This window comes from Corythoichthys intestinalis, chromosome 6, assembly GCF_030265065.1.
Source record: "Corythoichthys intestinalis isolate RoL2023-P3 chromosome 6, ASM3026506v1, whole genome shotgun sequence".
In the NCBI taxonomy this organism is placed as follows: domain Eukaryota; kingdom Metazoa; phylum Chordata; class Actinopteri; order Syngnathiformes; family Syngnathidae; genus Corythoichthys; species Corythoichthys intestinalis.
In genome coordinates this window covers 58095293-58110696 of record NC_080400.1, presented here as the reverse complement: position 1 = coordinate 58110696, position 15404 = coordinate 58095293, and the positions used below count along the sequence as shown (strand labels likewise).

The window sequence follows — 15404 nt, the reverse complement described above, 5'->3', positions numbered from 1 at the left end:
AGGAACAAAAACCAGGACCCAAGCGGCCCTTGAGGACAGGTTTGGACACCCATGTTGTAGAGGTTACAATATGTGCTTGTCTATGTTCATTTGATTGTTGGAAACCTTTATTTTTGTACTAAATTTTTTTTAATTTTACGGACGAAAACACTGAGTAACTGTCAACTACAACTAGACGAAATTTGCATGAGATTTCGTCAACTCAAATAAGACTAAGACGTAAACATTTTGAAATGACTAAAATTTGACTAAGACGATAAGTATTTTCGTCCCAAAAAAAGACACAAAAATTAAAAGTGCTGCCAAAAACAACAATGTTGTTTGCTTTAAAGGGAACCTTGGATAAAAAGACATGTAATTCTTAAAAGATAAATGTTAGTACGAGTTATAATAATTTGATTTTAAAGCCCCTCTTAATGTTTTCATTTAAATAAGCGACTTTGCCTGAGTTTTTTTCATATTCTTGGTGCCCTGATTATTTGAATCCTCTACCTCGTTAAGTTATTTGAGTTCACAATTTTTTTTCGCCTCACTTTTACGGCTTCTCACCGCGGTTTTCCACGTTTTTTCTACTGTCTCCCGTTTCGCGATCGCGTGTTTTTTTTGTGTGTGTTCAATAAACCATTGTACACAACTCCTCTACATTTGTTGTCTAATTTGTGCTCAAGCCTCGCTTCCGCATTCTTGAACCATTTGTTGCTTTTCATCTGAGGACTTGAGTTACTGATTGCAGCTAATAGACAGATAAACAATACACATACTATCGATGAAGAAAAAAATAACATGGTCATTGTGGTGTTTCCTGATTGTTGCCAAAGTGGGTGGTCTTGAACGCTTCCTATTGCAGCACCAGCGCAGAGTGGAAAAGAATCACGTTTGCTCACAATGTGTCTCACGTGCTTTGAGTACAAAGCGTACACGACAGTCCTCTTAGATCTCAAAGTGCAAAACAAGGCGTCATTATAACCTGTTGGGCAGAAAATGATGCCAATAGCCAGCAATCAAACTAAATTTAAGACTCAAGATTCATTCGTTTTTCAGCAAGCTTCCGGACTCTCAGGAGCAACATTTGATAAACTGAGACACAGGCAGGATGATCACAGACGACATGGACAGTGCATTTACGTGACAAAAATAAGGTAAGGTGACGCAAAAAAGTAATCAAACCGCTGTGTGTGTGCTAATGCCATCCAAAAGACAGCTGTGGATGCTTCCATAATAATGTAACGAATTGGGTTTATACTATAGTGGGGGTATTAGCTTGCGTTCCTGAATGCATTGCATGACTTATGGAGGTGCGGCAGACAACAGCCACGTGTTGTATAAGTTCCCAAAATAAAGAATTGCAACTTTACTAAGCAGGTGACACTTTGTATACGTTACAATAATATTGGACTAAGTTCGATCACACAGTAGTTTAGCGTGAAGATCTGCAAACATTTTTTCACATCACTCTCCGGCTCCGTCACTAGAGCAGGAGTGCTAGCTGTCACTAGTGAACTTGACACATGTACGCTGCTCCTTGTCTCATCCCATTTTTGATGTTCATTTTGCTTTTGCTGCTCGTTTTGTGAAATATCGACAGGGCTATCCTTGTCATTAATATTACATTCGGATTCAAATTGGAAGGGCAGAATGGACGACATGTTTATGTAGTTCACGAGTGACACTGTGGAAGTGCGGCAGCGAGCCCATTTGACGTCACCAAGCTGCGACGTCAGCAACAATAATGGCGATCTACTAGTTAAAATAATTTTACAAACTTTATTAAAACGAAAATGTTAAGAGGGGGTTTAATATCAAATAAGTATAACTCGCACTAGCATTTATGTTCGAAGAATTACATGTCTATCTTTGGATCCCTTTAAGTGTTAAAGCCGTTCGCCTCAATAGTTTGCTACTTAAAAAAAAAAATAAAAAATTCAATTTAACCCTCCGTTGTATATTGTAAACTAAGGGTGTCAACAATAATCGATGCGGCGATGCATCCTGATGCGGGGCAGGGACGATTCGATTCGATGCGGGCAACATGCTGAATCGATTCAGCGCATTTTAAAATATATAAGTACGTTAAAAAATCTTCCCTGCGCAATTCCGGTGATGCAATGGATTTGGTTTCCCCATTTGTATTGTTATTCTCATGTTTACCTGTAGAGAGAGCTACTTTACATTCAAAGCAAGCCCGTAGAGGTTAGATCGGGCCTAAAAAATTCCAGCCCAACCCGACACAGCCCGTTGGTATTGAAGCCCGACCGGCCAGATCAATTATAGATTTGCATGCCCGAGCCGAGTGATGCGGGGGGAAAAAAAAACGCAGCAGCAGCAGCAGCAGCAGCAATTTATTTTCATTTCTTCAAGTTTTCTTACTGTTTAAATAGTCTACATATTTTTATAAGAGTTATAAAAGCCTTTACACAACGAAATAACGCTGGGAAAGTTTAATATAAAAAAAACACGGTTTTGCAGACAAACAGAGGAGAAGATTCGTAAGGATCACATTTGCCTTTGTGTGCATAAATAAAAGTGTCTTTCCTAACAAATTCTCAGTTGGCAGGAAAAAAACGCAAGTTTACTCAATATTTAAATAGTCTACATATTTTTATGAAATTTATAGAAGCATTTACACAACGAAATAACGCTGGGAAAGTGATTTAAAAAAAAAAAAAAACGGTTTTACAGACACACAGAGGAGAAGATTCAAAATGATCACATTTGCCTTTGTGTGCGTAAATAAAAGTGTCTTTCGTAACGAATTCTCAGTTGGCAGGAAAAAAACACAAGTTTACTCAATATTTAAATAGTCTACATATTTTTATGAAATTTATAGAAGCATTTACACAACGAAATAACGCTGGGAAAGTTTGATTTAAAAAAAAAAAAAAAAAAAAACGGTTTTACAGACACAGAGGAGAAGATTCAAAATGATCACATTTGCCTTTGTGTGCGTAAATAAAAGTGTCTTTCGTAACGAATTCTCAGTTGGCAGGAAAAAAACGCAAGTTTACTCAATATTTAAATAGTCTACATATATTTATGAGAATTATAAAAGCATTCACACAACGAAATAACGGGAGGAGAAGAAGAAAAAGAGGGCTGCGCCACAGCCCTCTGCGCATTTTTTTTTTTTTTTTTTTTAAATACTTTATTAGTCCGGCGCGGCGGCCCGACCCGACCTACCGAAACGTGAATGCTTAACATTTCGGGTCGGGTCGGGTTCGGGCACAAGATCTAACCTCTATGCAGGGGGGACGAGGAACCCAAATCCGCTTCCTTACCGGAGTAACGTCACAGACAAGCGCAGTTGTAATCGAGAGAGCAGAGAGATAGGACATAACATAACAATGGCTGGAACGGAGAACGAGGGAGCGAGAAATATTATAGATATAAGATTGGCTAGGCCTACATTTTACTTTTGTTCTACATTGCAATTTAGTTGATGTTTTGTTTGCAACTGAACTGATCCCTGGATTGATATTGCGATAAAGATGCTGCTGCACTACAATATTTTCTTTGTCGTTTTCTTTAATATTTACTTGAATATTTTTATTGATGGGTCGTTGTGACTAAAATACAGTGACTGTTATTACTGATTTTGCACAGGAGTTCAGATGTTACACTGTGTGAAAGGCTGCTACTGTGTGTAAAAAAAAAATAAAAAATAAAAAAAAAAAAAGCCCTGGTCTCATTATAAGCACTATTAAATGCTGTGATCTGATTTTTTTTTTAAAAGATATATATTAAAGTATACTATTTTCATTTGACTTCGACCAGGAGTGACACAAGAGCCAATAAAAAGTTGTTTAATGTCTGTCCGCTTGTGTTGGCTCATGATTCACAAAAAATATGCTTTGCTTTAGAATTTTAATGCATCCCAGGCTTTAATGCATCGCAATGCATTGTCGAATCAAACCGAATCGAATCGTGGCCTTCCGAATCGTAATCGAATCGTGAGGGCGGTGTCGATACACACCTCTATTGTAAACCCTTTGCCTCTATCTGGAGGATGTTGCACTGGTATCGCTCAAAAATCACTTGAATCACTGTGTTATACGTCTGGAGCAGGGGTCGCGTTAAACGAATATTTTCCGTCATTGACAGATTTTTTAAAACGGTGACGGAAAAAAACTGAAGTCCATCTGTCATTTTGACAGGTTGCAATTCACACCCCAGACCACAGGGTGGCGAGTGAGCATATTAATTAGCTATTGTCTCTCTTGATGCATGACGCCGTTGGCCTTAATCTGAAAAAATGTTAAGGCAACTGAGTGTCCGAAGTTTCTTCAAAAAGCCCCAAAACGACAATGGTGTTGATAAAAGAGGTGAAAAAACAGGGACTGCACAAGCGGGCACGCAATTCAAGTCCATGCGCACCAGGAGGAAGGTGTAAGACTCCGTTCAGGCCACAGCAGGTGGACTGTTAATTTCACTGTTCCATATGTAGCCTACCTACTGGGGCCACAGTCAGCTGTTTTTGTCACTGCGGAGAAAAAGTTACATATTCATCTGCTTGATGTGTGATGGCACGGTGTGGATTCTCTGTTAAGCTTGTTCGGACAGAATATTAATTTAAAATGAATGAAAACTAAATACTATTGAATGTGTTGAAGCGGTATGCAATGTTAAGAGTCTTGTTAGCTCGAATTGCTGTGTCCAGCCGCTGTAGCTCTGCTGCTCTCTGTGAACTCTCTATTCAAGCTGAAACGCGCGCGGCTCTTCAGTGTCTCTGTCACGTGACTGTGTTGTAGCCGGTAACGCGCTCGGCCAAATGGACACACAAGTACGGAAGGTGAATTATGCCAAACAAAGGGTCACCACGATGTCATTATCATCATTTAAAAAATTTAAGTGACGGGTAAAAATAGATTATGACCGGATTTTTATGACCCTGTCAGTCAAAATGACAGACAACGAAAAAGTCTAGCGCAACCTCTGGTCTGGAGTTATGAAGGTTTTCAACCATAACTAATGGGGCGGCGCTTTTGCGAAAGGTCAATTACCCTACCTGAGAAACATGACTACTAGACATACATTGCTGGCCTAGACTCTTTAATAAAGCTTTTACTTACCTTCTGCTGGGGAAGGAAGGGTGGGGGTGCCTGGCTGAGAGTAGCATAAGAACATCTGCTGGTCAAGGCTTCTTAGGGCATGGTAAGTAGGATGGGTGTGTTGCTGGACAAAGACGTGCCCGGCAGATACAATATTCACCACAATCACTTCAACCGTCACACCACTGGGCAGAAGAAGCTAGATGACAAATGACAACAGTAAGTTCAAATCGATTAATCGTTCCAGCACTACTTCAAATCAAGAAAAAAAATTCTATTGACCAAACCAATTTTTCAGCCTTACCCACGAAGTCATGGGGAGTGATGGCAATGTAAGCGGGGGTGGTGAAGGTGCATATAGGTTGGTCAAATCCATATCCTTAAACTTCTTCCCAATCAGAGACAGGGCTTTGTCTACTTGCTGTTTCATACCTGTGCAGATATCAAAGGTTACAATTTTGATCAATTGTGACAAGGAGAAAAAAGCAACTACCGTATATTTTTGGGGGACTACAGGCAAAGGCGTAGGTTTGGGCTCAACATTGTTAGGGACGATATAACAGCAAAACCTACAAGTACACTTTTTGCTGGAGACCAGACCAAACAGATTGGGTTAAGAAGGGTGAGGGCTACATTTCTCACGAATATGAACCTAATTGATAGGCTAAACAATCAAAGCAAAATAAATTTGTATTGACTTTTACTAACTTTCATATGTATTGGTTCAGGTGATACACCGTTCGATTCAAACCTTTGTTTTTAAAAACTAAGAAACATTTTGAAAACATCCAGAATAAATGTCTGGATTTTATGAGCAAATTTAAATTGCAATATTTGAATATACTGTAAATTATATTAACATACATAATCAATACAAACTTGCTAATAATCTCTTAACCATCCAGGAATGCAAAAAAAAAAAAAAAACATTTGTCTAAAGACCACTCAACATTGTGTAAGAAATTAAATATAACAAACATCTTACTCAGGGAATGAAAAAAATCAAAATGGAGCCTTCATTCAGGTAAAGCGTGAGTGCTTTTGTCCACAAGCACAGCCAAACTCAGTAAAAAATAAAAGCTCAATTGGGCTGCTTTAAGACAACATAACTAAAAATGAATATTGGGTTCACTATATTTTTCACAGTTTAATTAACGTTAACAGTACAAAATGCATACAGGAGGACACGTCTCTCTAAGCCAGTGTTTTTCAAGCGATGTGCCGTGAGAGACTGTCAGGTGGGCCGCGAGAACCATTTCTTTTCTTCTTTTTTTCTTTACATCATCGGGCGGAGTTGCAGTAGATGGCTAGAAATCAGAGCAGCTCTTGAACGCGACACGGCTTGTGTTCATCTAAACAGGCTCAGGTTTCATATCGAGTTAATTATAAAATAACTTCTCAGTATTTATACTAAGTATACTGTTCAGAAAGTAATTTTGGAACATTTTTAGTTTATTGTGTGCCGCGAGATTTTTTCTCATGTAAAAACGTGCCGTGACTCGGAAAAGGTTGAAAAACACTGCTCTAAGCTTCCCACTCAAGTGTTGCAGGTTGGCAAATTCACACAGTTTAATGTTATGTTAACTCTGATGCAGGTTGGACATTTAGTAGCAAAATTTGTAGTGTGTTCCCCACCTCTACAACATTGACATATTTTTTACTTACAGTGGGTGCTGCTGGCCGGAAAAAAATATTCTAATATCTCTCCTCTTTGAAGGGGGCTGAGGAGGTAGGAGGTGGCATGTTGTTGATACGTTGTACTTCTGTCGGGGCTGTGTGTTTGGGTGGTGGCGCTCAAGTCATCAACCAATCAAACGTGCGGTTTTTGGGGGGACTGGCACATTCAGCAAGTGAAAAGGGGTCAATGTAAGTCTGAACATAATGAAAATAATTCACTTAATTCTATCCTTACAACATATGGGAAGACAATCTAAAGGACCTATATAACTGAACTCATTATATAATGCAAATAAGGTTGCTTAAAAGTTTGTGAGGACAGTTTGAGCATCCTGAAAAGTAGTGTTGTCCCTACCGTCCCTATGCAAACCTACGCCCTTGACTATAGGTCACATTTTTCAATTGTTTGGCTGTGCCTGCGACATACTCAGGTGCGACTTATGTTTTTTTTTTTTCCCCTCTCTCACACACTGACAACCACACTTAAAAGGGCATTTTAGTCGTACCATCTTCTTTCAGAGTTGTTCAGGAATCAAAAGTGATACTAAAGATGAAGAGGTCAGTGGATTTGGTATTTATTAGGAGTGAGATTGAGTTAGGTAAACAAGTCATGTTGTGCTGTTTAGGCTATAGATCCCAATCACGTGACGTCACAACTCCGCCCCCCCGACTGGTGCCGCCATATTGTCCGTCAGCTCATCGTGTTTACATATTACCGCTACGTACATTCCTTCCATATATTACTGCGTGTTTTTCTGCTTGTCCAAGGAATCACCGCCTAGTAAACAAACCCAAAAACCTTCCTGACAATCGTTAACATTGATACATCAAAATGGTGAAGGCATGTGTGGCGGTTGGTTGCAGTAACAAAGATAAACGGTCATTTGTGTGCCCATTGTTAAAAGGGCAGATCTCTAAAGCAGCACGGTTTGTTTATCTCGGTCCATGATGCGTTTGTGTCGACAGCCGTCAGACGGCGGCGAAAACATCAATATGATGCCAACACGATCACAGACATCATCAGACTGAGACTACGAAGCTCGTCGCCACGGTCGTGCAGCAAGAAGGTGAGCACAACAACAGGTGTTGTGCCGAAAAATAGCCACCCTGCGTGAAATGTCCCCCCTGACGGGAGCGCCCACACTGAAACGACTTTCTTGTACCTTGAATATGTATTGTTTTACTCTGCTTATTAATAAATGTCATACCTGTGTGATTGTCATTGGGATATGGTCGTAAACACCTGTAGACTAATACATTTCTGATCAAAGATGGTTATGTGGCCCAGTCCACGATTTGTTACTAAAATACAGTACTAATATTTTGTGTAATTATTTAAAACTGATCTTACAGTCAAAAATCCATTACTGTAATGCGTCCATGAAAACATTTGATGTTTTCATGTCAATAAAGCGTTATAAATAAGCGCTCCCGTCAGGCAGGACATTTCACGCAGGGCAGCTATATTTCGGCACACACCAGCCTGTTGTTGATCAAGTTTCATTTTACAATCGTGACAACGTTGACGCTCAGCTGACCAAATGTTGGTTTATATTCGGGCCGGTGCCGATTTTGGGTACCCGACTCCTCATCGTGACATAAACTGGAGTATGATTGGAAATTTTGTGGTCTCAGGACGAGCTCTGACGCACAGGATAGGACCGGACGGGAGGAAACATCTGTTTGGGCATCAAATATGGATCTGGCGACTGGATCGACCGAAGCTTTTCCAAATAAAGGCTTTTATGCAACTCATCCAATGAGTTTACAGTGTCTGAAAGCACCGGGGCTTCCATAATTTGCAAGTGAATCCACCTTTAGAAACTACGATCATAGAGAATACGGACACACAATGATGGACAATATGGCGGCACAATACAGCGATCACGTGATTGTGTGACGTTGGTGATTGGGGTCTATACCACTCTGAAAAAACTGCTAATATATTAATAAACATTTTTATGATTGTCTCTGATGAAACGAACCAAAATATGATTCTACGGGCGACTTATATACCGTTTTTTCCCCCCTTTACTGTGCATGTTTTGGCTGCTGGGACTTAAATTGTGGTCCAACCTATGATAATCTAAAAAATACGATAAATGCTATAATCTTCCGGCTAAATAGTTTACTTTTCAAAATAATCTATGGAAAAAGATGTGATTGATCGCACAACTCACCCTCTATGTGACAGATTTGGAAATCCTGTGTATAAGGCAGGGTTGAGATGTATATCTTTGCACCAGAGGTCTGCTTCAAAAAGCTTACATATCTTCCTTGCTTCCCAATTAATCGACCAACCAGAAGCTGAAACAAAACCAAAGAATATGCACGTCAGTCACATTTTATATGAACGTTGCGAGCAGACTTAATAGTAATTTCAGAGATGTGCATCAATAGTCAGCAAATCTGCAGAAGTGAAACGAAAATTGGCCTTTTCAACAACGATTGAAAAAAATGTTTCTAGTTAAGTGACAGCATGCAAAAACTATAGATAGCAATTTGCAGAGTGCAAATAAATACATGTAAATGATATGGAAATCTGTACACAACAGACAAATACTGGTTCAATTTTTACGACAGTGTTAAATTATGGGGGGAAAAAAGCCCCTAAGTTTGCCTTCCAATAGCTGCAGAGTGGAGAAGTTGATTTGAGGAAAGTTAAACTGCATTTAGATGGTGAATGCTGCTTGACAATGGTTATAGGAACAAAAGAGGTTTGTTTTGTTCATTTGTTTTTTTAAATCCAGATTGCACAAAAAAAGGCTCAACTGCCCATGCCGTGTCTTGTTTAAATTCCAGCATATTCAAATGGCAGGGCTCTCATCAACATTTCTGTGGATTTCAAGAGGCGTAGGACAAGAATTGGTGTTGGGGGCCCATTTAGTTCTCTTTTCGTCCTAATTACCATTGCATACAGTGTATCACAAAAGTGAGTACACCCCTCGCATTTCTGCAGATATTTAAGTATATCTTTTCATGGGACAACACTGACAAAATGACACGATGAAACGTGGTCTGTGTGCAGCTTATATAATAAATTTATTTCCCCCTCAAAATAACTCAAAATATAGCCTTTAATATCTAAAGCACTGGCAACAAAATTGAGAACACCATTTAGAAACTACATCCCTACATCATGGTTGAGGTTTACCCATGTTAAAAATTACAGGCCTCTCTAATATTTTCAAGTTGGAGAAATTGCACAATTAGTGGTTGACTAAATACTTATTTGCACCTCTGTATACCCACACATTCCAGTCTTCTTCCACACACATACAAATACATCAACGTCATTCCACGCATGCTCTCATCTGCTCATTGAGTGATTCTCATATCAAGTGCCATTGCCTGTATATAGTTGTGCCTGTTGCCAAGTTGGATTAAAAGTGCCAAAGACCAACTCCACTCTCCGCTCCGGGTGTTTTAACAGACACCCCGAGGCGAATGAACCATAAAACATACTGAACCCAGAACCTCATTCAGTCCTCTAGTCCAAATTAGAATCGATAAAGAATCGAATTGTTAAGCAATATCGATAATGGAATCTGAATCGCAAAAATTGTATCAATTCCCATCCCTATCTATAAGTGTAGAAAAAATGAACTCTATACAACCTCACTCCTCATGTTCGGACCTGGGTCACTTAGCTGATCAAGTTGCTGGACCTCTTGCTAATTCCAATATATACGGCTATGACTTGTAACGTCTCACCTTTGGCACCTCAATCTCCCAGATGACAAGCTCAGAGGGGGAAGCATAGTTACTATGATTTTCTCTTGCACCCATAGTGCAGCCACTGTCCACAGAGTCCATACTGTTCACATCAGACCCTAAATCAGAAACACACAGTAAGCACAGTTTTCAGCACCACAAACTTTGAATCAGTCAAATCAAATTAAATATTCCCATAATGTAAACATCAGCTTTTTTCCCAAGCACATCAGATATGAATTAACACAGATTTACAGTTTTTTTTTTTTTAAACCTGTGCTGTACATTAGAGGTCGACCAATATATCGGCCGGCCGGCATATTGACTTTTCAAACATCGGCCATTGGCCAAGGATTTTGATGAGGCCTCTGTGCGGCTGATTGGAAGTAGGACCCCGGAAGGATCCCTCAGCAGCTTAAAGGCAGGGTGCTACAGGAAGCTTCAGGCTTGTCTGTTTTGTAAATATTGTAAAAAAAAAAAAAAAAAAAAAGAAAATTATGCATTGTTGCTTTAGCCATTTAAGGTGTTTACTGATTTTTACACTACAACCCCTAACAAAAAGTATGGACGAGCACTCTCAGACATTATGTAGAAAAAACTGAAAAAGCTTGAAAAAAATAATTAGTTCAAAAGTGCACCTCCTTGGCATACAGAAACACTAAAAGAAAAATAAACATTGTGGTTATTATTTATAGCGCAAGTGCAGGGAAATATACAATAACTCCATTCTGAAGAAGAAAATATGGAATCACTCCATTTTGGGTAGAAAATACAGACACACTCAGTCAATTTCTTTCCTTAATTGGGCCCCCGTCTTAGATCTGCTTGTTAGTCAGCAGTTAAAAACGGTGCATTTATCACACCTTGGAGGACTGCTGAACCAAGTGGATTCACAAGAATCATGGCTCCAACAAGAGATGTCTTTTGAGACCAAGGAGAGGATTATCAAACTTCTTGAAGAAGGTAACGCTACACATATGGTTGCCAAAGATTTGGGCTGTTCACAGTCAGCTGTATCAAAAATCTGGACCAAGTACAAACAGCATGGCAAGGTTGTTACAGTTAAGCGTACTGGTAGACAGAGAAAGACATCCAAACGTCATAACAAACAACTAAAGGCCATGTCTTGAAAACAGAAGATGCACAACGACGACAAAGAAAAGGGAGGAAGCTAGAGTCAAGGTATGTGACAGAACTACAGGAAAGCTAAAAGGAAACCATTATTGACACATAAACAGAAAAGAACAAGACTGCAATGGGCTAAGGAGAGGCAATCATGGACTGTGAATGACTAGATGAAGGTCTTTTCAATGATGATTTAAGAATCTGCAGTGGACATGATGATGATGCTGGAACTTTTATTTGGTGCCGTTCAAGTGAGATTTGCAAAGATGACTGCCTGAAGAAAACGTCAAAATTCCCTCTGTCCCTGATGATATGGGGCTGCATATCAGGCAAAGGCACTGGGGGAGATGGCTGTGGTTAAATCTTCAATAAATGCAGAAGTTTACATTACAGCTTGCTTATTCCTTCAATTGAAAATATGTTTGGGGATAAAGAAATAATTTTCCAGGATGACAATGCATCATGCCACAGAGCTAAAACTGTTAGAGCATTCCAGTCAATGTCATGGCCTGCAAATAGCACAGATCTCAACCTTATTGAAAACCTGTGGTGGAAATTGAAAAAAAATGGTCCGCAGCAAGGCTCCGACCTGCATGGATAAGCTGGCAAGTGCAATCAAAGAGTTTGCACCAAATTGATGAATAATACTGTTTGTCACTCATCAAGTCCATGCCTCAGAGACTGCAAGCTGTCATAAAAGCCAGAGGTGATGCAACGAAATACTACAGATGTTCTGATTGTCATTTCTTTGTTTCTCATGATTCATTTTTCCTTAGAATGGAATGATTCTATATTTATTCCCCTGCACTTGCTCTATAAAAGTAACATTTACTTACCACCACAATGTTTTTATTCATTTCTTTTAGTGTTTCTGAATACTTAAAGTGTAATTCCCTTTCGAGTCGAAATCACAAACCACGCCGTTTCTTTTTTACGGGCTTTTATCACAGAACTTGATTTGCCTTGACAATGCCTTGATTTGCCGTGACAATGCCGTGAGAACTGAACAATACAGATAAAAATATGCATAAAGTCAGATCAGATAAATATATACAAGTCAAAATAAATACCGTATTGGCCCGAATATAAGACGGCCCTGATTATAAGACGACCCCCTCTTTTTCCAAGACTCAAGTTTGAAAAAAAAAAATAAAAATTTTGAACACCAAATTAATTTTTATACAGAAAATAATTACAGTACATCTGAAACAAATGATTATACAATATATTTGAGAGAAAAAGCATGTTATTTTGCCTCATTCAAATCTTAATATATGAAAATTTAAATATGTAAATTAGTGTCCAATCACATTCGTAAATGAATGGCTTCTGGTTTTTGAAATGTAAATAAACCGATCTATTGGGATAAAAACAAAATTGCAATACCTGCATTAACCATCAAAGTGAAATCTAAGGGCCCAAGGACACCAGATGCAAGATTGTTGCGGTTCCGGTCCGGTGCAGTGTTGACTGCGTGCCACGCAGTACGTCAAAAACAGGCAAATTATACCAGCTGCGCACGGCTGCGGTCCGCCAACTCCGTTCCCTCGTGAGCGCAAGCTATAATGTGCCATTTAAAACAACGAAAAACACACGGAGTCTATAGACCCTACCCACGTGACGTCACAACTCCGCCCTCCTGACTGGTGCCGCCCAATTGTCCGTCAACACATCGTGTTTACCTGTTACGGCTACGTACGTTCCTCCTATTTACGGCGTTTTTTTCTGCTCGTTAACATTAATAATCAAAATGGTGAAGGCGTGTGTGGCGGTCGGTTGCAATAACAGAGAAGATAGACCGAGAGACTTGAAGTTCTACCGGATTCCGAGAGACCCGGAGAGGAGAGAGCGAGATGGGCTGCTGCAATTCGACGAGAAAACTGGGCTCCAAACGATTACCACAGATTATGTAGTAGTCATTTTATATCTGGTAAGATGCATTTAATATATATTTAGAGGGTTTTGGGCTGACAACCACAATTAAGATCACTGCTAGGCTAATCGCCGACAACATACACGTGTGCATGTAGTGAGAGTGCTATCGCTAAACCATATAAACATTAAAAGCCCTAGCTCCATTGACAAATGACATGAAATACATTAGACTTGACAGTGGATGTATTTGGGCCCTAACTGTAACTGTAGTCTTGAAACAAATCTGAATCAGGAAAAACAAATAAAAAAAATAAAATAATGCAAACTGGTTAAACTAAAAAGAGTAGCTGAGATCTGTCATGACAGAATATCGCTTCAATGATATCTGGCGCCATCTAGCGTCGCGAATGGGGAGAGTAGCTGAGATCTACATGACAGAACATCGCTTCAATGATATGTGGCGCCATCTAGCGTCGTGAATGGGTATAATGTCTAGACCGCGAATATAAGACAACCCCCTCTTTTTCAGTGTTATTTCAATGCAAAAAACACCGTCTTATATTCGGGCCAATACGGTATGTACATGAAGTCAAATTATATTCACACAGAAACAAAACAACATGAATACATAGCTACACTGACTAACAGAAACCAAGTCAATTAACGCAAGCAAATAACACAAACTAAATTACTTCATTGGCCGCTTTACTCCAGAGAAAATTAGTTCAGCTTCAATTCTTCGATGCACTATAAAATTGAGATGTTTCCTTGTTGATCTTAATCAGAGGTACCGAAAACTTGTCTGTACTCTAGTCGTGTTCATCAGATAATAACCCGATGTAACGCTTAGTAGTGCCCCTGTCAACTCGCAACAGTGAACTTTAGTTCCCACCCCATATCAAAGTAAATGCTGAACATTACACGCCCAGATCAAAGATTCAATTATTCATTTCTTTATTCTGCCTTAATGGCAGTTAAACAAAGAGTTGCACTTTGAATTAATTATTTTTTCAAGCTTTTTATCAGAGTTCGTCCTACATAATAAAATGTCTGAGTAAGTGCTCATCCGAGACTGGTGATTCCATACTTTTTGTTAGGGGTTGTAAATGTTACTCGTAGCATCGACAAGTAGTAAGTCTTCCGACGGAGCCCGGCAGACCGCCGGTCGAGCCCGGTTCCCCGGCGGCGGGACCTCAGGCGAACACCCCGGTTCCACGAGTGTTCCCCCATGGCGTGCGGGACGCAAGGCGTGCACCTACGTCCGGAGCAGAGCAAGGCCCCGAATACGCCGAACCGGCCAGGGCGGGCGGATCATTCGGTATGAACGTAGCTGCTGCCGCCGCCGAAACGAGACACAATTTTTTTTTTACCGAAATGACCCGAGAGCCAAAGCCCCGGATAAAAAAAAATAATGCAGTTCATACGACCGCCATTCTTCATGAAAAACATGCCAATCACATCAGTTTCACCACGGACATTTGGACAGGTGATGTCCAGTAAGCAAGCTTACCATGATGGCACAGTGGTTAGATGATAATTTAAACAACAGAAAACGAAGTCAGCCAGTCAGTAATGCATTAAGTATGTAAAATGACAAGCGGTCAGATGACTTTGTAACGAGGCCTTTATTTTCGGCTTAACAAAACGTGCACAAAACAACACGCACGGGGATGCGGGCTTCAACTCCGTCCAAATATTACTGCCGTGTATCAGTTTAGCTGCTGTAAAGCAGGTGTCGAGAGTGCCGCAAATGTAAAAAAAGCGCTGCAGAATGGATACATGACATCTCGCTATTTTGAGTCAGTCATTTTCACCGTGTGCAACAAAGCATATAACATTATCAATCACGTCTCAAATTATTTAACTTATTTGTCTGCTCCATTACAGCCGCAGTAGATAATCAAAACTTATTGGCACTTATTAACACTTGTCAATTTAAGTATGCACATTCCTGTTGTAATGAAATAA

The 15404-nt window shown here is 39.7% G+C and overlaps 1 protein-coding gene across 1 annotated transcript in view; it reads right to left on the bottom strand.

Moving 5' to 3' along the window:
• akap1b (A kinase (PRKA) anchor protein 1b) overlaps window positions 1-15404 on the bottom strand; it is a 43023-nt gene that overhangs the window by 13657 nt on the left and 13962 nt on the right. The window contains exons 3-6 of the mRNA XM_057838764.1: window positions 10437-10555; window positions 8903-9029; window positions 5350-5477; window positions 5067-5244 (exon numbers count right to left, since the gene is read on the bottom strand). Coding sequence (XP_057694747.1) covers window positions 5067-5244; window positions 5350-5477; window positions 8903-9029; window positions 10437-10555 — 552 coding nt within the window. The remainder of the gene's footprint in view (window positions 1-5066; window positions 5245-5349; window positions 5478-8902; window positions 9030-10436; window positions 10556-15404) is intronic.